Below are 27205 nucleotides of genomic sequence, written 5' to 3'. Positions count from 1 at the left end.
TTTCTTTTTCTGGAAAAGTTTTATTTTATTTTTGTAAAATTAGTCCTCTTAAGGATCTTTAGCTTACTCTTTAAGATCTATCCAAGTATTCTGATGAGTAGTGAAGTAGAAAGTATTGTTTTATGAAATTAGTTGTAAAAACACAAAAGGTATACTATTCCTTGAAGGTAGAAAGAGTTCAGATATAAAATAAAAAATGTAAAAGGTAAAATATATGCAACTGAATATTCATGGAAAAATAGATGATTAATCCAAATATTCTGTAAAAAAATCTTAAATTCATTTTCCCATGTGGATAGTTATATGCATACAAATTATGTTGTGCAAATGAATGTCCTCCTTTAGTGTTCGGTCATTTCTGAAAAATATTAGCTTTATTTTAAAAGACAGTTAAACTTCCAACTTCTGTTGTTTCAAAGAGCCTTCAAAATGTAAAAAAAAAAAATTCTGTCAACCAAAATAAGAGAAAACAATCTCTTATCAAATCATTCTAAAGAAGTACCCTAGAATTTATGCCCTAATAATTCTCCTTACATTAAATCTAAACAGAATTGCAAAAGGAATGTAGTAAGAAAGGCCAACTCTGTGTGTGTGTGTGTGTGAATGTGTGTGTACATGTGTTAGAGAGAGAGAGAGAGATTGAGAGAAAGAAAGAGAGAGAGAGACAGAGAGAGAGATTGATGGAGACACAGAGAGAGAACACTCTTAAATTTTAAGAGTCAAGGTATGATCTCAAAGTATCGTCTTATATGTCCTCCCTTCCTATATTTTCTGTTTATATGGCCTAGACTGGATGGGGGTTATTTCCACTTGATCAAACTAGGAGTTCAACATTTTATTTTCCAATCTTTTAACTAACACAAAATATAATAATACAGGTACCAACTGTGTGACATACTCCAAGCCCTGGCCTTCAATAAATATGAATACATGAAAGTGCTCTAGTCCCAATTAAAGTTTAAATTTATCATTTTTTTCCTAAAGTAGATAGAACAAAGATTATCTAATGACTAGCTTGCTAAGCTGCTTTCTTGCCTTTGTGCCATTAAAAAATTAAAACAAAACAAATCCAGCACTTCTTTTAAAACTTGAGGTTCATAACTATGCCTATGGAAAAACTAAATGTTGCAAAAATTTAAAAACAATAACTCAGTCCTAACCATTTAATCCTTCAGTCAAAACTCCTATTGCCCACAAACTCCCCATTAACTCTCAAATTTATAGTTTCCATGACTACTGTATCAAAAGATACTCGTTAATAACTTCATCGTACCAGATGGGTCAGAAGTTCTAAGAAATAAAGACAAGAAATCTTAATTCCCCCACTGGTTACTGTTAGTTATTTTCATTCTTCACATTTTGAGCCCACACACTAGAAGTATGGGGCATTTCAGCAGATGGGGTTTCTGGGTGGTTGGTTTGATTCATTCCTGGAGAGGACAGCTGAGAAGGTGTTACAGTACACAGAGGAGTCCGCTTCAGTTTGATCACTCGAGTAGGGGTGGGCTTCTTTTCTGACAGGGAAGCCTTCACTGGAGATGTATGTGTTTCACCATTTTCTGCACTTCCAGTTCCACAGGGCGTCTGTGAATTCACAGCCATTGAAATGCCAGGATCAGGTATGGTTTTTGACACTGTATGGCATCGAACTAAGTGACTGCCACTACTGGGTCGCTTAATTGTCAGCTGGGAAGAGGTTTTTGAAGTATTAGATGTAACCACCTTTACTGAAGCAGAATTCTTGACTTTGATATGTGTGCTTGTTGAAGGACCCAAAAATCTAATGGGTTTAGGTCCTGCTTTACAGTTCACACCATCCTCTTCCTCTTCATTCAAGGCTATCAAGCGCCTGTAAATATAAAGGACTGTCATTTTCAAGATTTTACACAATCCACAGTAATGAAATAATGTTTCCAAAGTTAATCTTCAGGCCAAAAAAAAAAAAGGTTTTTTTCAAGCCCAAAAATTTTTTAAAATTGGTAAAGCTAATCTCCTGTATAAAACCAAACAAACTAGATAAAGTTAACAATCTCATAAATAGCTGTCATTACTTTTATAAGAAATGTTCTGGATGACAAACTTCAGACAATAAACAACTGAATTATGAAACTGGCATAGGGGAACAAAGAGGCTACTCAGTCTACTGTTCAATTGAAAGAACTATAAAATACATCACTACATACCTGAAATAGGATTTGATCCTCAACTGAACCAAATCCATGGTATGGTGAGATGCTGAACAGAATCATACATTATGGAGAGTCAGAGATGGAAAGGGCCTTAGAAAACATTTGAAAATCACTGAAGAAGCAGTAACAGTATAAAGTAGAGAATGTTAGACTCAGGTCAAGAGAAAACTGAGCTCAGTTTCCGATCTCTGACAGAGACGAGCTCTGTAACCACAGGCAAATCATTTCACATCTCAGAGCCTTACTTTTCCATGTGTGTAAAATGGGGATAACATCCAGACTACTTACTGGCTTTAGGATTGTTGTGAGGAAAAAGCTCCATAAAACTTGGGAGCGCTCTACAAAGAGCAGTAATTATCAGTCAGTCTGATTCACAAATGGAGACACTGAGATCCACAGAGGCCGTACGGCTCACCCTGGGCCAGTGCAGGGGCTGAGCCGGAGCTCAAGTGCTTCTCAAAGTCTCTCTTTCATGCTTGTTCCACCACGCAGTCACATTCAGGGAAATGTCAGGCAAGTTTGGGGAAGATAATGAACTAAGGATAAGGCTTATCAGAAAACCAAGAGTGAAACAACAAAAGCAAGACCAAAAATGTGCAAAACGGCTACTATTAAAGTGCCTAGTTTTCACTGTTTTCATCACTTTCTTTTGTATTTGGTTTCTCTTCCCTTTCTTTTAGAAATATTTTTTGCTCCCTCCCTATATATGAAAAAATTGCTTATCAAGTATCAGATCAAACCTCTAAATCTTTCCCCTTTTAACTAAATTTACTAAACTATAAACTTTTTAAGAGCAGGGACTATGTCTTATCTTAACTCCCTATCTACCCCAAGCCTAGGATAGTGATCTGCACAAAATACTTATAATTTTTGCTATGTTGTATTTATTATATTTAAACAAAATTAGCTTCTAAAACACAAGAGAATAAAGAGTAAACTGGAAACGTCAGGAATGAATCTAGTTAATTAAATATTAAAATTAAATAATTAAATATTCTCATTAATAAAATGACCATATATATCACACATGAACTGGAAATACTTAAAGAATCAGAAAATATTAAAATATAATTAACATGGGGCAGCTAGATGGCACAGTGAATAGAGCACCAGCCCTGGAGTCAGGCAGACCTGAGTTCAAATCCAGCCTCAGACACTTAACACTTACTAGCCATGTGACCTTGGGCAAGTCACTTGACCCCAATTGCCCTGCCTTCCCCCTCCAAAAAAAAAAAAATATATATATATATATATATATAAAATTAACATTAGAACTTTGACAAATATAACATAAAAATATTCTCATGATTCAGGAGGAACTTCAGAATTTTCCCCAGCTTCAGATTCATCATTATAAATTGCTCAGAGGTTAAAAAAATCCCAATGAATGGAATACTTGGTACTGCATAATATATACATTTGCCTAAAATTTAGCCCTGTTGACTTCACTTTTATTTATCTATACCACAAATGTCATTATTTTTCCCCTGCCAGGGGCATATGACCCTTTAGGTCCTCAGATGCAGCCTTTAGCCTGAATCCTAGTTTTAGCCTAGACCTTCTAATAATTTACTAATTTTAGAAAGCATGCTAAAAAAAAACAATAAAGGAAATAAGGAGCTCTAAGAAATGGGAGATATCATTTGGGGAAAAAAAAAAGAGCTAACATAGGTCTGGAACAAATTCTCTTTGAACATCCATGAAAGACACAGAAAACATGTCAGACAACAGAGAAAACCTTAAAGGACATTAACTAAATCAGAAATCTCACTACACTAAGTGATCAAGAAATTAGGAAATCTAAAGGGGTACAGCATTCACAGAACCAGATGATATCCAGTCTGTTAGAACCAGAGGAAAAACACATAATTAAAAATATTTAAAATACAGTTGAATTCAGAGCTGTATGAGAGTGGATCTAATGCTAATTTTTAAATGGATAATTTATTCACTCATAAAATTCTACTAAATACAAAATTTTGAACTGATGATAGAAGCAAAGAATATTTCAAGATATATCATTATGAATTTCCAATATTCAAGATGCAAAAATTAGTTTACATTTGTATATCCAGGAGATATGACCAGGTTTTCATATATGTGCAAAGAAAATCACTCATCTAAACTTCTATTGTGTCGGAAGCTTTAATTGAAAAAAAAAAAACCCGAACATATTTTTCTATAAAAAACGTATTGTAGTCCTAGTTTAAATAAATCAAATTCAACTTCCATAAATTTGTGTAACCTCTTCTGCAGTAATTTTATATTAAGTTTTATATTCAACTGGTGTGGAGAACTTCCACCATCAATTTAGACAGACAACTAGCATCATGATAGTTTGTTATGTACCCAGAGTCAGGAAGACCTGAGTTTAAATCCTGCCTCATGCTTATTAGCTGTGTGACCCTGGGCAAGTCATTTAATCTCTGTCAGCCTCAGTTTCCTCATCTATAAAATGGGGATAATAATAGCACCTATCTCCCAGGGTTGTTGTGAGATCAAGTGAAAAATAGAAAACATTCTGAAAACCTGGAAGTACTACATAAGTGTTAGCTATCATATGATATGAAACTCAGGAATCCTAAAGAGCTGCCTGGGGCACTGAGAGTTGAAGTGACGGGGTCGGGGATACACAACTAGTGTTTGTCACAGGCAGGACTTGAACCCCATCTTACTGGTGGCAAGGTAGCCTTCTATCCAGTAAGGTAACACTGCTTCTCATCTATTTCAAAGGTAAATGGAAAACATAGATATATTGCTTAAATACTTTGCCTGATTACAGAGAATAAACTTATAAATAAATATATTTATTAAAATAAATACCAGTATATGCCACCCTAGAATAATAACATTAAATTTTAGGATAGACCAGGACAATTCCAAAAGACTCATGATGGAAAATGCTATCCACATCCAGAGAAAGAACACTGGAATCTGAATGCAGATTGAAGCACACTATTCTCACTTTTTTTGTTCTTTTATTTTTTTGTGCTTTTCCCCTTTTGTTGTGTTTCTTCTTTCACAACATGACTAATGTGGAAATATGTTTAACATGATTGCACATGTATAACCTATATCAGACTACTTGCCATCTTGGGGAGGGGAGATGGGACAGAGGGAGAAAAATTTGGAACTCAAAACCTTATAGAAAATGAATGCTGACAACTATTTTTACATGTAATTGGAAAAAATAAAATACTATTTACTCAAAAAAAATTTAGGACAGAAATCTTATTACTGAGGCAGGATCTTAGAGTAGAGGAGATACAGGACTTAAGAGTCTGAAGACCTAGGGGAGGCCCCAGCTCTGTCTTTTAATAGCTTTGTGACACTGAGAAAATCATTTAATTTTTCTGAGCTCCTCGTATATAACCTGGGAATGATAGTATTTATAATATGTTTCACAAGATTGTTGTCAGATAATATAGTATACATAAATCTATGTACTATAAATACTTCATAAAAATAAGATGGAATTATAGTTATGTGACTTTTTAAACCAATTGAATTAACAATATATTTAACAATAGTTAGCATTTATATAGCATTTCAAGTTACAAAGTGCTTTGCATATGTTATCTCATTTGATGTTTGAATCTCTCTCTAAATCTCTCTCCTGACTTCCAATACTCTTTTTCCCTTTCCTAACCTTTAGTGAAGATGGGTCAAATTTTGTTCAGTCAAAATAAATCCAAATGAATGGGACACGACATAGATAATTTAGTTATAAACACCAGGGGCAGCTAGGTGGCGCAGTGAATAGAGCACCGGCCCTGGAGTCAGGCAGACCAGAGTTCAAATCTAGACTCAGACACTTGACACACTTACTAGCTGTGTGACCTTGGGCAAGTCACTTAACCCCTATTGCCCTGCCTTCCCCCCTCCAAAAAAGCAAAAAAAAAAAAGTAATAAACACCAAAAGTTCTAAGAGACAATAAGGGAAAACACGAATTATATTTCAGTCATGCTGGAACTTATCTGAAGAGAAGCATGGATTGTTTTCTCTTTAAAAAAAAAAAACAACAAAAATATAGATCCCTGACCAATATAATGAAAAGTAATCAATAAAAAAGATAACCTTTTTCTAATTGGAGCCATGTGACGAAAATTTCCCTGTAAAGGTCGCTCTTCAAGAGTCCAGCACTCTATCAATTCCTGTGGAACACGCCAGTAGCTAACACCTACAGTGCAAAAGAAAACATCAGAATGAGATCCTATATTAAAATATGCAGCACCAAGAAGCTATAAGGTCAAGCAGAAGAACTATTAATTTCACACATTCTACTATAACAAAAGAATATATATATATAATCTCACAACAGATTTACAACCAAATCATTAGAGAGAGGAAGGCTGGCACAACAGAAAGAACACTGGATTGGAATTATGAGAATTTAGATTCAAATTCCACCTTTGACACTGAGCAACCCTGAGCGGGTCACTTGTCCTCTCTAGGCCTCAGTCTACTCTACAAAACGAGGAAGTGGAGCTACAGGGTCTTTAAGGTCCTTTCCATTAAAGGGGCTTCCCTAGGGTACTATAATCAATCTCTGTCTAGAAGGGAAATATGTAAATGTTATTTTATAGTCATCACTGAAGAAAAGGGACAGGAATTCAGCATAGAACATGTAACCTCTATGAAAATACTTGAATATTTTCTAAGAGTAAGGAATAGGGGACATAGCATAGCAGAGAAGATAAGAGAACTGGCCTCAGAATCTGGCACATATTGGCTACAGGATACTAGGTAAACTATATAATGCCAACCTCCATTAGCAGAGAAAAATTCTTCATCCAGAAGTTCCATAGAACAATGAAAATGCAATTCTAGTTTCTTTCCCCAAGGAAGGGGATATCAACTAAAGGATATCAAGGAATATCAACTAAAAATATCTCTTTAAAAAGTATACACAGAATCCTCGTTTTGTTCTACCGTTTACATAAAATTAGAAAGCACAGAAGTGGGCAAGAAGAACCACTAACACATTTGTTCCCTTTTCTATGGGCATATATGTAAGAGTTAAGATTCTATTATATTATATATTATAAAGATACTAGGTTCCTTTTGTTCATTAATGATTCCACTGCTTCCCAATTGTTAAAAAGGAAAACTAGGCCAGGATCCAAATTCTAAATCCTAAGTGGTCAAACAGGATGAACAGTTTTCAAAAGAACTGCAAACTAGAAACAATCATATGAAAGATTATTCCAAACAATAATAAGAGGAAGTGCTAATCAAAATAATTCTTAAGTTTTTCTTCACACATAGACAATAGGTAAAGATAATAAAATATAGAACAGTCAATGTTGGAGCAGTTACAAAAAGCTCACTAATACACGGTTGGAGCTATGGATTGTTCCATTCATTCTAGAAAGCATTTAGAATTTCTCTTTAAAAAAGGACTAAAATGTCAGTACCCTTTGACCCAGAGATCCCATTGGTAGGTATAAACCCCAAAGAGGTCAAAAACTAAAAGAAATGTCCAATAAACACTTGAATATTCATAGCAGTACTTTCTCTAGTAACAAAGTAGAAATAAACAGATTCCCATAAGTTGGGGAATGATTAAAAAAATACAAGAATGTAATATAATGTTTATTGCACCATAAAAAATATAAATATGAAGAATTCAGAGAAACATGGGAAGATGTATATGAACTGATGTATAATAAAGTAAGCAGTTTCGTAAAGTAAACAGAACTAGAAAAACTATATACACTGACTACAACAATGGAAGGGAAAAAAAAAAGAAACTAAACACTGCAATTATAATGATCACACTTGGTCTTGAAGAAATGAGGAAATGCTTCTCCTGCCCTTCTTTGCAGAGCTGAGGAACTAAGGATGTGAAATATTATATACAATGAGACTTGGCTGATGTATTGTTCTGTTTTGTTCAATTCAATTTCTCCCCTCTTTGTTATTCCTTGGTATAAATAGATGTTTTGCTACATAGAGCAAAAGGGAAGGACACACATTTAGAAAGAAAAGTGAATTCAAAAACAAAATGTATCAATTAAAATTAATTTTTTGATGAATCCCTTTAAAAAACAATGTAATTTCAAAAATATGTTTTACAAATTGGAATGTGTCATTAAAATGTTAACTGGCTTTGGATCACATTCTCTTGATTCAACTACATAAGATGTTTTCTCCCTTCTTCAAATTATTTTCTTCTTCAAACTGAATTTTAAGCACTTTTAGACATACTGTTGGTACTCAAAAAAACAAACTGTTGCACTGAACTGCACAATGAAATAATAAAAAGAAGTTAATAATGACAACTAGCAACTCATGACACATGGCCTTTTAACTAAACCACCTCAGTATATTATCCTGCACAGTCTGACAATTTCTTGCTGGACACATTCAGAGAACTTCCTTAACAGAAGCACCAGACTATTAAAACACACTTTGTGGTTCTGAGAAAAGTTTAACTGCTACCATGGGAAAAAATCATTAATATCATACCTTCACCTTCCCAAGTATCAAATGCATCCATCATCTTCTTCAATTCAGTTACTGAATAATAGCTCCAGATGTACTGAACATTATTTCCAGCCTCTCTAGAAATATTTTTAAAGGTAAGAAAAATAGTATGTTTAATATACTGTATTAATATCAGCCTACATTTTACATCTGTATCTACCTTAGTGGTTCCCCACAAGCGGCTGAGGAATTTCTGGAAGAAGCCCTCAGATCAGTATATATCCAAAGCATTATTATTACTTTGGTCATTATTTAGTGCCAACAAAATGTGAATTATAAACAATGAGTTCCTGAGTGAAGACATGAATCGTCTGTGAATGTTAATAATGCCATAGTCCCATATCTGACATTAAAAGAAAAAAACTGCTAAAAACTTTCATGTCATAATTCTTTAAAACATGCCTTCATGGGAGATGTAAAGACAAGATGGGAGAGTAGCAGGAAATAGCACAGTAAGCTCTGCTGTCTCCCTCTTCACCCAAGAAAAAACCTCTTCCAAACAGACCTAGAAAATGCACCTGACTGAATCCTGATGGGGGAATCCAAGACAAAGTCACAGTGACTCATGTTCCAGACCAGGCTGGCATAGAGACACAGACAAAGAGTTATGATGAAACTAAGGATAGGATATGGCCAGGAGCCATGTAGATTACTCCAGCACCCAGGCAAAGACTGTGCACAGGACATGAAGAGGTCCCAGGCCTGTACTGGGGCACTGAGATCAGGATAGGTGTGAATGGGCAACTCCGTTGCCCAGTACCCAGTTCCTGGTCCTGCGTGTAGGTCAGATTGACACGGGTACATACTTCCACTCCCCACAACTCCCAACAATCTTAAGTAAGTTCATAAGCAAGTAGCAGCAATGTGCTCAGACCCCAGGAACCAAGCAGGGGCTCAGTGCCAGCCTTCAGCCTAGTCTGAAGCCAGCAGAGGAATACCCAAGGCAGGAATTCCAGAACAGAGAGAAGCCTACAGTCCTCTCACTCTGAACCAGCAGAGCTTCCTAGCTGGCTGACAGTGATAGCACCAGTCTTCTGTTGCTCAGACCCAAACCAGGGTCAAGAACTTGCAGAGCTCAGATCAGGTAGAGTGACAATCAGACTATGCCCTGGAACTGACCTCTTTTGGGAACACTGAAATCTTGCAGGTTCCTAGACTGTCCCTGAGATCCTGAAACAATGTAACATTAAATGCCCCAAGAAATCAGCAAGAGAACAAGCTCAGACCTTCCATCCAGAAGTGGCACAGAGCTCCACTGTAACATCAAGTCCAAAGTCAGGAAGTAGTCTGGAATAATGAGCAAAGAAAAAAAAATTCCAGGATAAAGTTATTATGGTAATAGGGAAACTGAAGATGCAAACCCAGAAGAAAAGAATGACTCAAAAACATCTACAAAAAAAGCCTTATAAGAAAAAAACAGCTTGGGCACAAATTCAACTAGAATTCCCAGAAGAGATGAAGTAAGAATTTTGATTTTATTTTTTTTAAGAGTTAAAAGGACTTTTTATTAATGAAATGAGATTACTAGAGGGAAAAACTGGAGAGAAAAAAAAGAGCACTGGGGAAGAAAGGATTAGAAAAAGAATTAATAGGGGTGGCTAGGTGTCGCAGTGAGTAAGAGTGCTGGCCCCAGAGTCCAGAGGATCGGTTCTGGCCTCAGATGCTTAACACCCACACAAAATAAATGGCCATGTAACCTTGGTAAAGTTACTTAACCCCAATTGCTTTGAAAAAAAAAAAAGGAAAAGAATGAATAGCTTGGCCCAAGAAGTACAAAATCTCGCTCAAGCAATATACTCCCTGAAAATCAGAATAGACCAAACAAAAGTCAATAGCACTATAAGGCAACAAGAAATATTAAAACAAAGTTTAAAAAAATAGAAGAAAACAGAGTATCTCATGATAAAAACAAATGACCTGGAAAACTGACTGAAAAAACAAACTACCTGAATGTCATGATTAAAACAAGAACCTAGACATCTTATTTCAAGAAATCTTAAAAAGACAACTGCCCAGATCTCTTGGAGCCAGAGGACAAAGTGAAAATAAAAGGAATCTACCAGTTACCTCCCGAAAAAAAATCCCCCAAATGAAAATTCCCAGGATTATTAGACAAAACTAAGATTCTAGGTCAAAGAAACCACACTGAAAACTGCCAAAAAGAAAGATGTTAAGTAGCCACAATCAGGATCACACATAATTTAGCTGTTTACATAAGACTATGAGAAAGTGAAGCTTTTGGTATACCATATTCCAGAAGGTAAAGGATATAATGGTCTACAGCCAAGAATTACCCCCCAAAACTAAATATAATCTACAAAGGAAAAAAAATGGATTTTTAACTGAAATAGCGCCAAACATTGTAATAGTAATGGCATTTAAAGATTCCCCTGTATTGGCTTGGTTTTGGGTTTGATTGTGTTGAAACCCAGAGCTTGTTAATCCCACCTGTGGGATGGACTTGTTGAAGTGAAAAGAAAGTCCTGAACTGGGAGGAGCTGGTGACGTAGATTTGGAGAGACACAAGAGAGAGGCAGAAGAACTTTTTGGAAGCAGCACCCTCATGGAGGCAGAGAGAGACTGAGAGGATTGCTGAGGGCCACTTTGAATTGCCCTGGACTTTTGAGACCTGCCCCCGGAGCTGCCAAGGACTGAGGAGACATGGCTGTTTTGCTGGTACTTTGTCTGTTTTGATGTTGTTTTGCCAGCAGAAGGTCTGGAACCTGGCTGTTGGTTCAGAAGCCCTGAAGAAGGATTTTCTTGTTGTATGTTTACAGAAATCCTGGGAGAGGGTTTTGCTAATGTTTTCAGGGGTCCTAGGACTGTTCTGCAGACAGAGGATGAATTAATGAAGAGACTGGCAATGTATCTTGTGGCCTTGCTAAGCTTTGTCTCCCCAGGAACAAAGATTGCTGAGAACTTGCCTCTTGTCAAGATGAAGAAAAGACCTCCATTTGGGTATTAAGTGCTGTGCTTAAACTTGTTGTAACTCTGGGGTAGATTCAATTGTGATCCAGGGGTGGGGAACTTTTGACCTTTTTGTGTTCTATGATTGAACAAATGAATGTACTTTACTTATGATTGGAAACTAATTTCCATTTGAGAAGAGGGGTTTTGTGGTGGACTAAATGAAGGTACAGCCTAGGGGTGGAGTAGTATTTAGAACGGACTTTGTAATTGATTGAATGAATGTAAGGTCCTGGGGTGGGGTAGTACTTGGAGATTATTTAATCACACTTAGTAAATGCTGTATTTTGAATAATGTCATATTTTGATCTTCTCTGTTCTTAATTTGTCACTGAATAAAATGGAGAGCACCTATGCTGGTATTTTGAACCTTGGGAAGTTGCCTTTGCTTGGCATTACATTACAAGCATTCCTGATGAAAATAAAGAAACTCTGAAGAAACCTTGTAGAAACTATGAAGTTCAAACAGGAATTAAGAGAAACATAGAAAGGTAAAAGTGAATCAATATCCTATGTTATTAAACAAGAAAAAAATCCTTACATTTTAATATGGGAAGATGATACATATGTTCCCTGTGAACCCCATCATCACTGAAAGTCACAGAGGGAGTCTAATCAGACAGAAAGGCTTGGGAGTGGTTGTATTATGTACTGAAGATCTTAAAAGAATAGAAATCAGGGGGAGAATACACTTGGTGGGGGCAGGGGAAAGAAATTAGGTTAGGGAAAATTCTCTCACATAACCAGAGTATGCAAGCAGACATCAATTCAAACAAGAATGGGGGAGCAGAAGGGGAGAGGTTGATGCATGAACCTAACTCTCATCTGAACTAGTCAAAGGAGGGATGGAAAACATACACAGCTGGCTACAGGAATACATTTCACTTAACAGAAAAATAGGAGGGAAAGGGGAGAAGGTAGAAGGGAGAAATAGAGGGAGGGTTGACTAAGGAAGTGATTAGTTTAGGACTAAACAAAATCACAAATCAACATAAAACATTACAATGCAAAACAAATCCCAAAATGTACAAATATATTTATAGCTTTTTGAGCTAACAAAGAATGGGAATAGAATTGGGAAATAATCATAGTATATAAATATAACAGAATATTATTATGCTTTAAGAAATGATGAAGGAATGGTTTTTGAGAAATTTATGAAGACTTATATGTACTAGTGTATGGGGAACAGAACTAGGAGAAAAATTTATAAAAAAGACGACAACATGGTAAAGACAAATAACTTCAAAAGAATTAGGAACTCTGAAAAGTGTAATGACCAACCACAATCCCAGAAGAGTAATGATGGAACATGCAATGAGGTAAAGAACTCAGTGAAGAAAAAGAGCATGTGTGCACGCATGTGCACGTGCGTTTGTGTGTGTGTGTGTGTGCATTTAGACATGACCAAATGGAAATTTGTTTTGTATAACTACATATACTGATAACAGGGGCTTTGTTTTTCTCTCATTCTCAACGCAGGGGAGAGAAAGGGTGGCAGAGAAGATGGACTTTTGCTGATTAAAAAAAATACATAATATTTTAAAAATCAAAATAAAACTAATCTGCATAGCTGGGTGTGGTAAGCCAGGCCAGTAACTGCCACTATTAGGGAAGGCAAAGGCTGGGGGATCATTAAAGGATGAAAGTTCTGAGCTGAAGTGGCCTAAGCCAATCAGGTGTAGACACAAAGTACAATGCCACTAATGTGATTCCCTGACAGTGAGAGATGGGGGCATCAGACTGTCTAAGGAGAGACAAAGTGGCCTATAGCAGAAATGGACTAAGAGCTCCTGTGCTGATCAGAAGTAGGATCAAGTCCCTAGGTGACGGCTGCATTTTCAGTGAGACCCACGTAGGGAGAAAAAAGATTAAGGGGAGGGGGGAAGGAAGAGAGAAAAGGGCAGAGGGAGGGAAGATTTTATACAAAAGGATCTGGTCCACTTCTAGTTACTTGCTCATTCAAAAATCTCAAAAATATCTAATAAAACTATGAAGTACCTCATTCCTATTCCTATAAAATACATTTGTAAAATGGATTTTTTGCACTTACAGTCACAGTAATCTAACTACTCAAACAAGCTGGAGGATGTGGAACCAGATTTAAGGTTGAAAATGTTTTGTCAATCCAACCAGACTTCTAATTTCCAAAAGTAACAGTACCAGAAACTTCATTAAATTTCTCAGTATAATATGCAAAAATGTTTTCTATAGACTGAATAATGTTTCACATGAACAGGTATTACCATTTTTCAAATGGGTTAAGATGCTGTTATAATAAGACAAATTCATTCTAAAGTCTTATGGAATTCAAAATGTTCAAATTTTCAAAATAACTTTTTTGGTCACCATGTATTTTTTTCAAGAGATGCTATCAAGAGTATAGCTATCAACATTTGAACGTATATGAAAAAAAATTTATATTAAAAATGTTCTTCATACTTGAAAAGGCTAAGAAACTACTAATATGACTGAGTAAAGTAAAAAACTGACACTGTTCTAGAATATTTATGGAAAAAGAAATCTTTCAAGTTAAGTCTTCAAATAATTTATTTCATTCCAAGTGCAATTAAGAAAGACTGAAGTGCCATTATATACTTTGATGAGGGAAAAAAACCTAAAATTTACAAAATACCTAACCATAATGCCCCCTGGCATATGCTATAGGATACAAAAAAAAAATCCCAGCAAGACAATACCTGCTCACAAAGGGCTTGTGACCTAGTTAAAGGCTGCTTTAGGCCTATGATTTCATTAACCCCCCCTCTATCACTGAAGACTAGCAACTCTTTTATAACTTGGGGTCTTAGGGCATTAAGGGATTAAGTGACTTTCCTAGGATTCACAAGCAGTATGTTACAGACAGGACTTCCATCCAGGTCTTCCTCCACCCAGCTCTTCTTGCCTCAAAACTAGCCCTCTACATATTATGACACACTACCTTTAATTGTATTATTTTTAAGGGGCTGAACTGGTCAGAAGGAGGTCATGGGGTCCCTATACTGGCACTGGGGACAGGACTCTGCTGCACTGCCCACATCTGGATTCAAGTCACAACCCTGGGAATCAGTGGAAGGCTTAAGAGGAGCACTAGCATACTCTGGTCACATTTCCAGAAGAGAGTGCTTGTGGTCCCTCACAGGCCAGGGAGTGGTACATACACCTCTCCTTAGATCATACCACCTTGAAGGAACTGAAAACTTACAGACCCCCCAGAAGTAGCTCTGAAAAAAGCTACACAAAAAAATAACTGAAGCTTGGGACAGTGTCCCTGCCACTCAGGGAGCAGAGTTCAACATTAATATAAAGTTTTAAAAGTCAGGAAACAGGCTGAGAAAATGAACAAACAACAAAAGATGATCCTGACTCCATTATAGAAAGTCACTACCCTAACAAGATCAAACACAAACTGAGAAGATCACAAAGTCAAAACTGCTACATTCAGAGACTCAAAGAAAAATGTAAATTGGTCTCAGGCTCAAAAAGAATTCCTACTGAAGAATTCCTAGAAGGGCTCAAAAAGAATTTTTAAAATTAAACAGGAGAGGCAAAGGAAAAATTGGGAAAAGAAATGGCAGTAATGCAAGAAAATCATGAAAAAAGAGTTAACAGTTTGGTAAAAGAGGCAAAAGAAAATAACACCTTAAAAAACAAAAAAAAAAGAGGTACAAAAATCCAGTGAAGAAAAGAATTCCTTAAAAAGCAGAATAGGCTAAATGTAAAAAAGAGATACAAAAGCAGAAGCTAATGATTCCATGAAATATAAACAATAAAACAAAATAAAAAGAATGAAAAAATAGAAGAAAATGTGAAATCTCTCTTTGGAAAAACAACTGACCTGGAAAACAGATTGAGGAGAGATCATTTAAGAATTATTGGACTACCTGAAAAGTCATGACTAAAAAGAAAAAAGAACCTAGATATCATCTTTCAAGAATTTATCAAGGAAAAATGTCCTAAAAGTCTAGAACCAAAGTGTAAAAGAGAAATTGAAAGACTCCATTGATCATCATATTCAGTTGGGTATAGAAATCTATCACCCTACAGGAAAGTAGGAAGGAAAGGGAATAAGTAAGGGTAAGGAGACTGACACAAGCGATGGAAAACTGGGGAGGTTATAAAAGCAAAATACTTTTGAGGATGGAAAGGGTGAAAGGAGAGAGAGAATAGGATTAAACAGGAGCAGTAATAGGATGGAAGGAGATACATTTTGTAATCATAACTGTGAAAAAAATTTTACAGTAAGTTTCTCTGATAAAGGCCTCATTTCTCAAATATATAGATAACTGATTCAAATTTATAAAAATAAAAGCCATTCCCCAATTTATAAATGATGAAAGGATATGACTAGGCAGTTTTCAGATGAAATAATCAAAATTATCTATAATCATATGAAACAAATGCTCTAAATCACAACTGATTAGAGAGATGCAAATTGAAACAATTCTGAGGTACCACCCCACACATATAAGATTAGATATGATAGAAAAGGAAAATGACAAATGTTGGAGGAGATGTGGGAAAACTGAGACATTAATGCACTGTTATAGGAGATGTAATTTCATTTAACCATTCGGTAGAACAATCTGGGAACTATGCCCAAAGGTCTATAAAATCATGTATACCCTTTGACCCAGCAATACCACTACTCGGGCTGTATCCCAAAGAGATAAAAAAACAAAATGGAAAAGGACTTATGTGTACAAAAATATTCAAAGCAGCTCTTGTAGGGGTGGCAAAGAACTGGAAATTGAGGGGATGCCCATGAATTGGAGAATGGCTAAACAAGTTGTGGTATATGATTATAATAACAATTCTGTACCATGATTAACTGTGAGTGACTTGGCTTTTCTCATTAATACAATGATCTAAGGACTTATGATGAAAAATGCTATCCATTTCCAGATAAAAAAAAACTGATGAAGTTTGAATGCAGATTGAAGCATACTTTTTTTTAGTTTCTTTATTTTTCTTGTTTGGTAGTTTTTTTCTTTTTTCTCCATGTTTTTTTTTCCAAAACATGGCTAATATGTAAATGTCTTTTGCATGACTGCACAGGTATAACCTATATCAAACTGCCTGCCTTCTCAATGGGGGAGAGGGGAGAGAATTTTAAACTAAAAATTTTTTTAAATGTTAAAACTGTTTTTAAAGTTTTGTAATTGGGGGAGAAATTAAATAATTGTTTAAAAAAATCTACTGAGGGCTAAGCATAATGCTAGGCAAAGTGGAAGATATGAAACACAAATAAGAGACCTTATTTTCATAAAGCTTATAGTCTAGAAGAGGGACAAGTAGACAGAGAACAAGTGGAAAGAGAACTGGATTTGGAACTGAATTCAAATCATGCCTCTGCTAGTTAGATGACTTTGGACAAGTCACTTAACCACCTTGGGCCTTGATTCCTCATCTATAAAATAAGGAACTATAAGACCTCTAAGGTCACTTCTAGTTATACATTTATAAGACTGTGATTTGATTAACATGAACACAGATAACCATAATATACAACATTACATGTCAATTACATTAAAAAGCTACAAACAAGTTCTGAGGTTCCTAGGGGAAGGTTCAGACCTGAAATAGGAGTAAAATCACAGAAGGCATCATGGAAGGTGTCATTTGAGTTGTATTCTAAAGGATGGGTAAGAATTCAATGGATAGAGAGGGGTGCGTTTGAGACAAATGAAATGGTGTGAGCAAAAATACAGATGTGGAGAGTATCAGAGACTATACTGAGTTAGGGCTGGGTGCAGTGTATGTGAAGAGGAACCCTATGACATAACACAGTACCAGATTATAGATAGCCTTCAAAGACAAAAACAGATCTGAACTCTATTTGGAAGGCAAGAAGAATCCAAAGAACTTTTATCAGTAGAGTAATATGGCCAGAATAAGATAGAAAAAATATTATTCTGATCACATGTATTGGGTCTGAAGGATGGCTAGGAGGGGAGGAAAATAGGAGTTGATAGATCTAATATAAGAAGTCCACAGGGGGCACAATGAGGGCCTATGATAGGGTAGAGGCAGTAGGAAACAGAAAAAAAAGATAGAGATGCTAGATGTGCTCTGAAGGTGGAATTGAAAGGATTTAGTAACTAACTAAATATGAGAAGTAGGAAAGGGAAAACTTAAAAGACAACCTTAAGGTTTCAAACATGACTGAATGAATGAATGATGGTGCCACAATCAGAAAGAGTAAAGTTGGAGAAGAAACAAATTTAGGTGGAAAGATAAGCTTGATCTTGGATATGTTGAGTTTGAGGAGTCCATGAGAATTCAGGTAAAGATGCCTGAAGGCAGCTGGAGATGTGGGTCTAAAGATCACAGAAAGAGTTAAAAAGACTAATACAGATTTTAGTCATCTACATAGGAAAGGTAGTGGATACTATAAATTGAATGAAATTATCAGTAGAAAGAATGTAAAGGAATAAGAGAAGAGGGTCAAGGACAGACCCTTAAAGAAGATCCATATTAAAACATTTGATTTGAGGATAAAAATTCTGCTTGAAGGGAGTTTAAAGAGGAATGAAAAGAAACAAGACAGTGTATTATAATGACTTGCCCAATGACATACAGCAAAGTGGGTGTTTTAGAAAAACTTTCCTATTCAAATTGTCTACAGCCAGCCAAAGAAGAATTGTGATTATCTAGATTTCCTGATTTTTAATCCCTTATTCTTCTCAAATACCTTGTGACCTCCTTAAGATAAAACTCATAACAAGCACACACTCGGTTACTTCTTTTGGAAGGGGGTAGAGAGGGCTAGAAGATCTGAGAACTATTTTCCCTCTAAATCTTGTGATAATATGATTCCCAAAAATATTAAAGATGTAAGGCTAATGACAAAGCACTTGCAAAAAAATTATATCAATAAAACTGTTCTTCTATTATAAACATTTCTTTTTTTTTTTTTGGAGGGCAGTTGGGGTTAAGTGACTTGCCCAAAGTCACACAGCTAGTAATTGTGTCAAGTGTCTGAGGCTGGATTTGAACTTGGGTCCTCCTGACTCCAGGGCCAGTACTCTATTCACTGCACCACCTAGCCGCCCCTAAACTTTTCTTAAAGTATCCAGCACACCTACCCTACCTTAAAAACTCCTTTAATTTAAATAAAGAATTTTTCATATTTTTCACGGTTCTGGTAAAAATACAAACTTTATTGAGTTTGATGTCATTCACAGTCAAACAATGTCATTTTTTGTAACATATATTGAAAGTAATGTTATGCAAATTTTGCTTCTTTTTTTCACAATAAAATCTGTACTTACCTTTTGTAAATGCTACGAATTCTTCCTCCTAGCTGTTTATCAATAGCATCAGTTCCATCTGCTTTTGTGGCATACACACCAATAATTCTACTCTCACAGCTTGCACCAGATGTGCTAAGATAGTGTAGAACCCAAACAGTAGGTTTGTTACAGGCTAACCCATAAGAATCACAAAAGTCTGTCAAAGCCTGGAACAGAAATCAGAAAATCTAAATTTAGTTTATTGAGAATGATTTTGCCATATTGACTTTTCTCTTCAGAAAGCAATATGGTATGGTCAAAAGGGTACTGGACTTGGAGTTAACAGAGACCTGGGGCTAAATGCAGCTTCCAACACATAACGCTGAATGTACTGTGGTACCCCAATAGCCTAACCCACTGAAGTTCAGAATTTCAGAGCTTAAAAGTTCCAACAGCTTTAGCCTATACAGTAACAGAGATTATGAAAGGAGCCACAGTGCTAGGCTGTCTACATTTAAAAATAATTTTTTTAATGTGTTCCTATCTTGTCTATCCAAACCACACTGAAATCTCCTGGATCAAATGCTGACCAAATGTCGTATGTGCATGTGCATGTGTATGTGTGTGTGCTCAAGTGTGTGTCTCTCCATACATACAGAGACACACATATACATATATACACACAAATAGATAGACACACACACACACATACATGACACTTGGTCCAGATAGATTCTTTTACAGTTCCTAATACAGTGCTATCAATATAGTAAACATTAAATAAATGTGTACTATTTGAATGTGTGTATAATAATCTCTATCCTGATTATTAGTTAAGACTAAAAGAATCACAAAAAATACATCTTAAAGTTATAGAATTTCAAAAGATTATCTTTCCCAGCAGTCAGCTTTCAAACAGGTAAGGTTTTCATCCCATTTTATAGAAGAAGCAACTGATGTCCATAGAAATTAATCCATTTATCTAAATCAATTCCTAAAACAAATTCAGTAGCAAAACAAGGAAAGCCAGTAAGAGGCCCCAAGAAGGTTGATTAAAAGACTTTCAGATGTCCTTCCTGAGCATTATGGCCTGAGGTCTCTTACAGTATTCCTTCAATTTCATCATACTACAGTGATGGGCTATTAGGTTAAAGTCTCTGACATAAGCGCTAAATAAAGCAGACTAAACAAATTAATCTAACTCAATTTTAATTGGTACCAAATGCCTTCTAAAATGTGTAACATCTACTACTAGAGTAAAAGGCAACTAACAAAGCTCAATGAGTCATATTAAGTGCTAAAAACATGATCAAAAAAAGCATAATGCAAAAAAGCTTTAATGGTCATAAAATGACACAAATTAATCCTCAAATTTACAAACTATTATATTCACTAAATTTGGTGAGAATAGAATTTTTATTCAATATGGCAATTCTCCTAACATAAGGAGCAATTATGGTAGAGACCACCCCTCCATGTGCCACAATACATCACTGTTAATTTACAAACAAATTCAACAATAGTCAGAACATTCCTAAAGAGAAGTAATCAAGGAATACTGTTTCTCTGATGAGGAAAAAAAATTCTACATATATACATATGTGTATATATATGAGAATATATATGTATGTATAATTTAAATGTTAAAGTAATTTCTTTCAAATTAAAAAGGAAAAACATTAACCTTATGAGAGGTCCCAAGACACAATAACAAGTTTATATACTTATTGTTACAGAGTGGTTATTTTGGTCCAATGCATAAAATGTGCATGAATTCTCCCTTCTAAAATTAGGAAAATGAAACGTCTTCACAATTTTTATGTAAAACATGCTATTTAAAATATGTGCTTTCATTGTTTTGTGCTGACTGATATAAATTAATAAATACTTTAAAAGAAACTTAAGAAAATGCCAAGACCTTTTTAAGTTCTATATTTGACCTTAAAGCATATGTCTCCATTTCATTGGCCAAGTGGTCAGATAAACTATAAGGATAAGGGATGCCAAAGTAATCAGCCTCCTCCTGCAGTGCAATTCGAGTTTGCTCATCTTTAGGAATCCGAACTTCCCCATGAAGATAATCCAAAAGATATTTAAACAGATTCCCATCACGATCAATAAGGCAAGCTCCTAGAAATATACATAATACAAAAAAATGATTAGACACACGAATAAGCCCTTCAACAAAATTTCACCAAGCCAAATCTGTACCTAACCAGGCCATGGATCTTTCAAGATCATTTGGTGCTTATGCTATATTTCTTAATGGGTACCTTCTACAAAAGCAGTTATTTGCTTTTTTCCTAATTTTGCCTGATAATTAGTTTCACTTAGGAAAAAAAACTAAAAAAACTCACAAAATCTTATGAGTAAAATCCCTTATTCTAATGATGAGAAAACTGGAGGCAAATGGGGAGATATCTACTTGCTCAAGTTCACAAAGCAAGTTAAGTAGCAGAGCTGGGGCTAGAACTCAGGTCTCCTGACTTTCTTGACATGACTGTTTATAAAACATATTTGCAAATAAAAAGCTACAACGGTAAATCACAGTAATCACTTATCTAGAAACAGGAACACAGCAAATACACAGCCCCCAGTTTACAAATGGGTTTTATAAAAGTTCATTTGTAAGTCAGTTGCTTGATGTGGTGGTATTACAACTCTGCTACATTATGGGTTAAATTGACTTTTGTGAGCTGACCTGGGAAACTAATCACTTTTTATAACATTATTTCTATGGGAAAATGTATTCCAAGTTTCACCCTGGTACTTGGCACACTGAACACATCTCACCACCAGATCCCAGCAAAAGAAGCCTCTAGTTGCTACTTTTCTACAAAGGAACTTGTCCCTCACGCTAGGTAAGGAAGGAAAGGTATAAGACTAAACAGTTTTGTGGTATAGTTTGTAGATAGTTTTGTAGCACAATGGGGAAGGAAGAACCTTCTCTATCCACAAAGTAGGGATAGATTCACCCCCTATCTCGAGGACATGAGACCTACTATGGTAATGACATATGCAAGGGACATTTTATGCCAGGTCCTAAAATATTTCAAGGAACATCTGATGTCTGTATTTCAAATTTAAGTCCAGTCATTGTTGGTGCTTAAACTGAAAAATATGGACAATATAACAAACTAAATATTGCTTCTAAATATTATATAGTTAAACAGACCAACACAAAGAAAATTCCTTTTGCTCACCAATCTATCCCAATTTTGGGATACTCCTTCCTAGTGGTGGCTTAGAAAACAGAGTGAAACAGCAGCATTTTGGAGGAGATCTGGTGAGAGGGGAAGTTTCAGTATCCCTGATACTGTCTATTAACTGGAATCCTATCTTCTTCCTAACTTAGCACTCTAGGCCTGAGCTATCAACATGGAGTTGCAGTTTTGTGGAGGGTTTTATTGTCTTTTCCCAGCTGTCATTCAGCTGAGAAAGTAATTTTTTTTGACTTCACTGGCATTAGTAGCAGGAACACCTCTAACTCTACAGAATCATTCAATTTTTCTGATCAAACAGGAACCATGAAACAGGTTCCATGGGCCCCAGGCAAATGAAAAGATGGTTAAGAACAGCATCAGAGCTCTGGAATTGTGTTTTTAAAGTTTCCTTCTGTATCTCGCAGTAACTTTTGCATCTATCTTTCTATTCTTCTGGATACATCACTGTATTTAAATGTTTCCTCAGGCATACTTGAGATCATGTAACAAGACTACGCAACAAGTCTAACACTAATTCTACACTTACATTAGTTGCTCTTTGTCAGTTGTACATCAGACAGCTGCTCTCTCCACAGAAATAAGCGTTCTACTGTGAAGAACACAGGGAGAGACTAATACATCTAATCATCCTAAATACCTTTATCCATGAAGTTGCTCTAATGTAAATTGAATTTCCAAGTAAAATTAATCACATTTTTAGATCTCTATTGGCCTTGATGAGTTCTCATTTCTTCCCTAAATGAGTCAAAGCAACACGGATTTTGTACACTGGCCTAGACTGAATAAAGAAAGGCACACTTCTTTCATTTTTATATAAAATAACAATAAAGAAAATGCCAAATATCATTCTGTTCAATGACATTATTAACTAATATGCTTATTATTATTAGCTAGCATTTATATAGTCCTTTAAGGTTTGCAAAGCACTTTACAAATAATAACTCATTTTTAATCATTACAACAACCCCAGGAGGTAGTTGCTATTATTATCCTTATTTTACAGATAAGAAAACTGAGGCAGACAGCAGTTAAGTGACTTGCTTAGGATAACAAAGCTAAAAAATATCTGAAGCTGGATTTGAACTCAGGTCCTCCTGACTCTAGGCCCAGCACTCTATCCACTATACCATCTAATTTCAGAAAGTTGAAGAGCAGTTGAACTGGAAACCCACTTTCATGAAGATTTGTAACAATGTTTATAACTTTAATACATTTACCAGATTCATCCACCTTTAGAGGAAATCGTCCACTGAACATTGATGCAAGCATCGACTCCTTAAAGCGGCACAAGGACTCACGCCTGGCTGTATAAATACAGCCTCCCACATTAAGTCTGAGAATATCCAGCACCTCTTCTGCCTTGCTGCCTTCCATTGCTCCCACCAACTGTCCTAATTATTAGGCCACAGTACTATCCAAATCTGCAAAACAGTTGTGCTCATATCAATTTCCATGAGTGAATAAAAGAGATATATACAATCACTATTTTCCTATAATACATGAGAAGCAAGCTATTTCCAAGGTTTTACAATTCACCTTAAGTGACAGCAACACTGAATTAAAGTGCTTTAACACATAAGACAGTTCAATGTATGCTAAAAGGTATAATATCATAAGGGTTTAAAAAAATTATTGATTCTTATACAAATATTTTCTGACTAAATGGTTTAAATTATAAAACTAAAATTAAATAAAAATAATGAACTACAAAATAATTTTATTTTCAGATATACTCTAAAGTACAATAACTGAAGTTAACCTTGACAGAATTAAAAGCTATCATTTAAATACAATTTAATAAATAGTTACTAAAGGCACTATGGCTAAAATTTTTTAAAAAACCAATCAGTGAAAACTGAGGATAGTTAATAAGTCTGCAGGAGTCCAAAGAACTCAAGGAAGTCTTCCAACACATGGGGAAGGCCCCCTCTACCATGGCAGATTTATGAGACAACATAAATAGAGCCAGAATGTAAAAGAAATGGACAGGCTACATTTATGTTATTGGAAGAAGTACCTACATACTATATCAATGAGATCACATCTCCAACACAGTTTTGGACAATATACTATGGCTAAACACTGGGGATACAAAAATGAAAAACTACTTGGTTTCTGACTCAAGGGACTGAGGTCCCTATATTTTAATAGGTAAAGAGAAGAGTCAGACATACATAAAAATTAACTATACTAAAACTTACAATATAAGTAAATGTATAGAAAAGATCAAGCAGAGGCATGAGAGGTACAAAGCAGGACAACATAGCTGGCAGAAGGGGAGACTCAGAGAAGGTTGCATGTAGAAGGTGATACTTTAGTTTCTTAGACAATTATTTCAATGGGTAGAGATATTTTTGCTAGGAGAAAGGGGAGGGCAAGACTAGAGTAAGGAATGGAAAGAGCTCCACTTGGGGACAATAAGTGGTAGGAAATAAGGCTTTAAAGATATCAGTAGTCAGTTTTTCAAGAGTTTATTATTTTTTGATAGAATTTAAACAATAAAATATTCAGCTAAGTAGCTAATTGCTAATAAATGCTGAACAGATAAGGTTAACAGTGATAACTATCATTTAACTCTTATTAACTAAGGCCTTTTCTACTAAAACTCTATTTTGATGCCTCGCTTCAACATAGAAGTGACACTAGGTCATCAAAAACTATACCAATATCTTGCAAGCTTTGGCAAGTCCTACCAAGCTGGAAAGGCTTCAAGTAAGGACCCAGTGACGTCTGTCTATGTCTTTCATACAAGAATTAGCTTTATTACCAGAACTGGCTCATCACCAGACAGTTACCACCAAGTAATGAATACTTTCAGCCATGGCAAATAATGAAAATGTTTTTTTTTTTCCCCTAAGACTAGAAATTAATGAGAGAGTACTCATACCTGTTTAAGTATTAAAGAAGAACCTATCCCTATACTTGGTCGCTTAAGATCAAAGTTCTGAGTATACTGGCAGACATCCTCCAAGTTCTATAATGAATATCTTTTAGTTTGCTGAATACTGTATGCATATGACACTGGCTGAATTTTCTAGATGGTGTTAAGAGGGATAACATTTAAAAACCATTTTTAAAAGGATCAAATGCAAGAGGTCAATGAAATATCACTGACAGTGGTTAAAGGAACCTAAAAGGTTCTTTGATGGAAGTCATTCCTGGTTCCAACAATTAAATTACCTAAAATTAGGGACCAAATTTAAAATCTCTACTAAAAGGCTCAAAAGACAACCCTGCTTTTTTCCTTACTTTTTTTTGTTGTTGTTTAGTTTTAAATTGCTTTTGGACCTCATTCTATGAAAAATCAAAGAGAATCTGAGGAATAACCACATCGACTGAATAAGACCAATCATACCATCTCCCATTTTTTTTAAAAAAAGGGATAGGACCTGTGGTTTCACTGGTATTAGGAACCACCTAAGTGAGGAAATACTCTACCAATCAATGCAGGTCAGCACCTTCTCTGCAAATTATACTCATTAGAGAGTTGTCTAAAGCACTGAAAGGTTGAGGCACAAGACCAGTATGTGTCAAAGGCAGAACCTGAACCCAAATTTTCCTGGCTTCCAAACTGTATCTCCTCAAATATCCACCTAGCATAACTATCTCTGTCTCTAGAGGTCTGCAAAGGAATGGACTCTTCCCCTAACCCCCATGGCGCCTCCCACCCCCCCACCTGAGCCCGGAGAACATCCCAACAATGTGTTTTGGCCATTCGGTATCAGGGATGGTGAGAAAGTAAAACGACTCCATCTACTTTCTAAACATCTCAGGCTCAGGTGCTATCTCTTCCAGAAACCTTCCCTGATCTCTCTCCCTAGATGCTTGTGCTCTCTCCCTTCCTCAAATCTTTCTCCAGCAGTTTCTCAGTTCTCTCTAGAGCAGGGTTTCTTAACAAGAGTTTTGTGAACTTATTTGTGCTTTGCTTTTTGTTGTGTTTGTTTTCAATGACTATTTCATTATTAGTTTCTGTTATAATCGTATATTTTTGTTTTATGCATTTAAAAACATTAATCAGAGGAGTGCATAGGCTTCGCCAGAGCAAGATGGAGAAGAAAAAAAGATGATGAAACTCTTACTCTAAGTAAGGTTACTTACTTACCACAGGTCAGTTATTTTTTGTTTTCTTTTCTCCACCTCTCCCCTCAAGAGAAAGTAAGCTCTTGGAGGGCAAGAGAAACTAATTCATGTCGGACTTGGCACGCTCACCTAGTAAGCGCTTAATATTTTCTGAATTGGAATTGATAACTTGAATCAATACCCAAAAGGTTTCCAACAGTGGAGTCCATTCGTCCATCCATCCGTCTTTCCACAAGCATTCTTTAAGCACTTACTATGTGCCAAACAGGGGATGCAAATACAAAGAAACCAACCCTACTCGCAAGGAAGCTCGGCTCCCTCATTCTCCCCAAATGCACTCAGGGGATCGTCATTTCTACCCCATGCAAACCACCATTACGGGTCAATGGAAACACATCCCGCGTCCAGGTCCCGGCCGAGACATCCTGCTGGGCAGCGGAGGGCCGCAGGAGAAGGGGGAGGAGTTGCGCTCGCGGACGGGGGCGGAGGAAGGGGTATTGTGCTTGCTCGCGCCCCCGCAACATGGGCGGGAGGGGCTGGCACTGGGAACTTTCCCTGTCACGCAGAGCTCCCGCAGACAGGCGCCGGGGGGGGGGCCACCCGGACCTCCGGGCCCAGGGATTGAGGGTGAATCTCTCCCCTCACGCACCTAGGCGCGCTCAGGCCTCGCCCCCATCACCCATCCCAGAGCCCCATCCGTGATCTCCCCCCTCCCCCGGTCCCCGCCCCAGCCTTCCTTACCTGCGTCCCCGCCTCTCCCGGGTCGCCTGCCCCGGCCCGGAACCGAGGCCCCTACTGGCTTCGGAACGGGGGCCGGACAGGGCGTGGATAGCTGAGCCGAGGCGGGGCAGCCCGGGATGAGGTTTCCCTCCCTCCCTCCCCTACGTCGACCTCAGGCCGGCGGCACAAAGCCGGCCCAGACACGGAAGTGGAAGCGGAGGCTTCGGCGGCGGCAGCAGCAGCTTCGGCAGCACCTCCTCCTCCTTCTACGACCTCCAGGCTGCGGGCTGCGCCCCCGTG

The 27205-nt window shown here is 36.6% G+C and overlaps 1 protein-coding gene across 1 annotated transcript; it reads right to left on the bottom strand.

Moving 5' to 3' along the window:
- KCTD18 (potassium channel tetramerization domain containing 18) lies at nt 1-27205 on the bottom strand. The gene is made up of 7 exons (XM_069070109.1): nt 26927-27205; nt 23323-23526; nt 20800-21011; nt 18921-19108; nt 8662-8756; nt 6268-6370; nt 1-1849 (listed from the first exon to the last, which is right to left on the bottom strand). Exons 2-7 carry the CDS (start codon nt 23477-23479, stop codon nt 1336-1338), a joined length of 1269 nt encoding a protein of 422 aa, XP_068926210.1. The 5' UTR covers nt 23480-23526; nt 26927-27205; the 3' UTR covers nt 1-1335.

The sequence above is a fragment of the Petaurus breviceps genome, unplaced genomic scaffold (assembly GCF_028583685.1).
Source record: "Petaurus breviceps papuanus isolate PSGF00001 unplaced genomic scaffold, PetGlider_PUasm1.0 90804, whole genome shotgun sequence".
Classification (NCBI taxonomy): Eukaryota; Metazoa; Chordata; class Mammalia; order Diprotodontia; family Petauridae; genus Petaurus; species Petaurus breviceps.
Note: the sequence above shows the minus strand (reverse complement) of the source record. Positions and strands in the feature narration are given on the sequence as shown.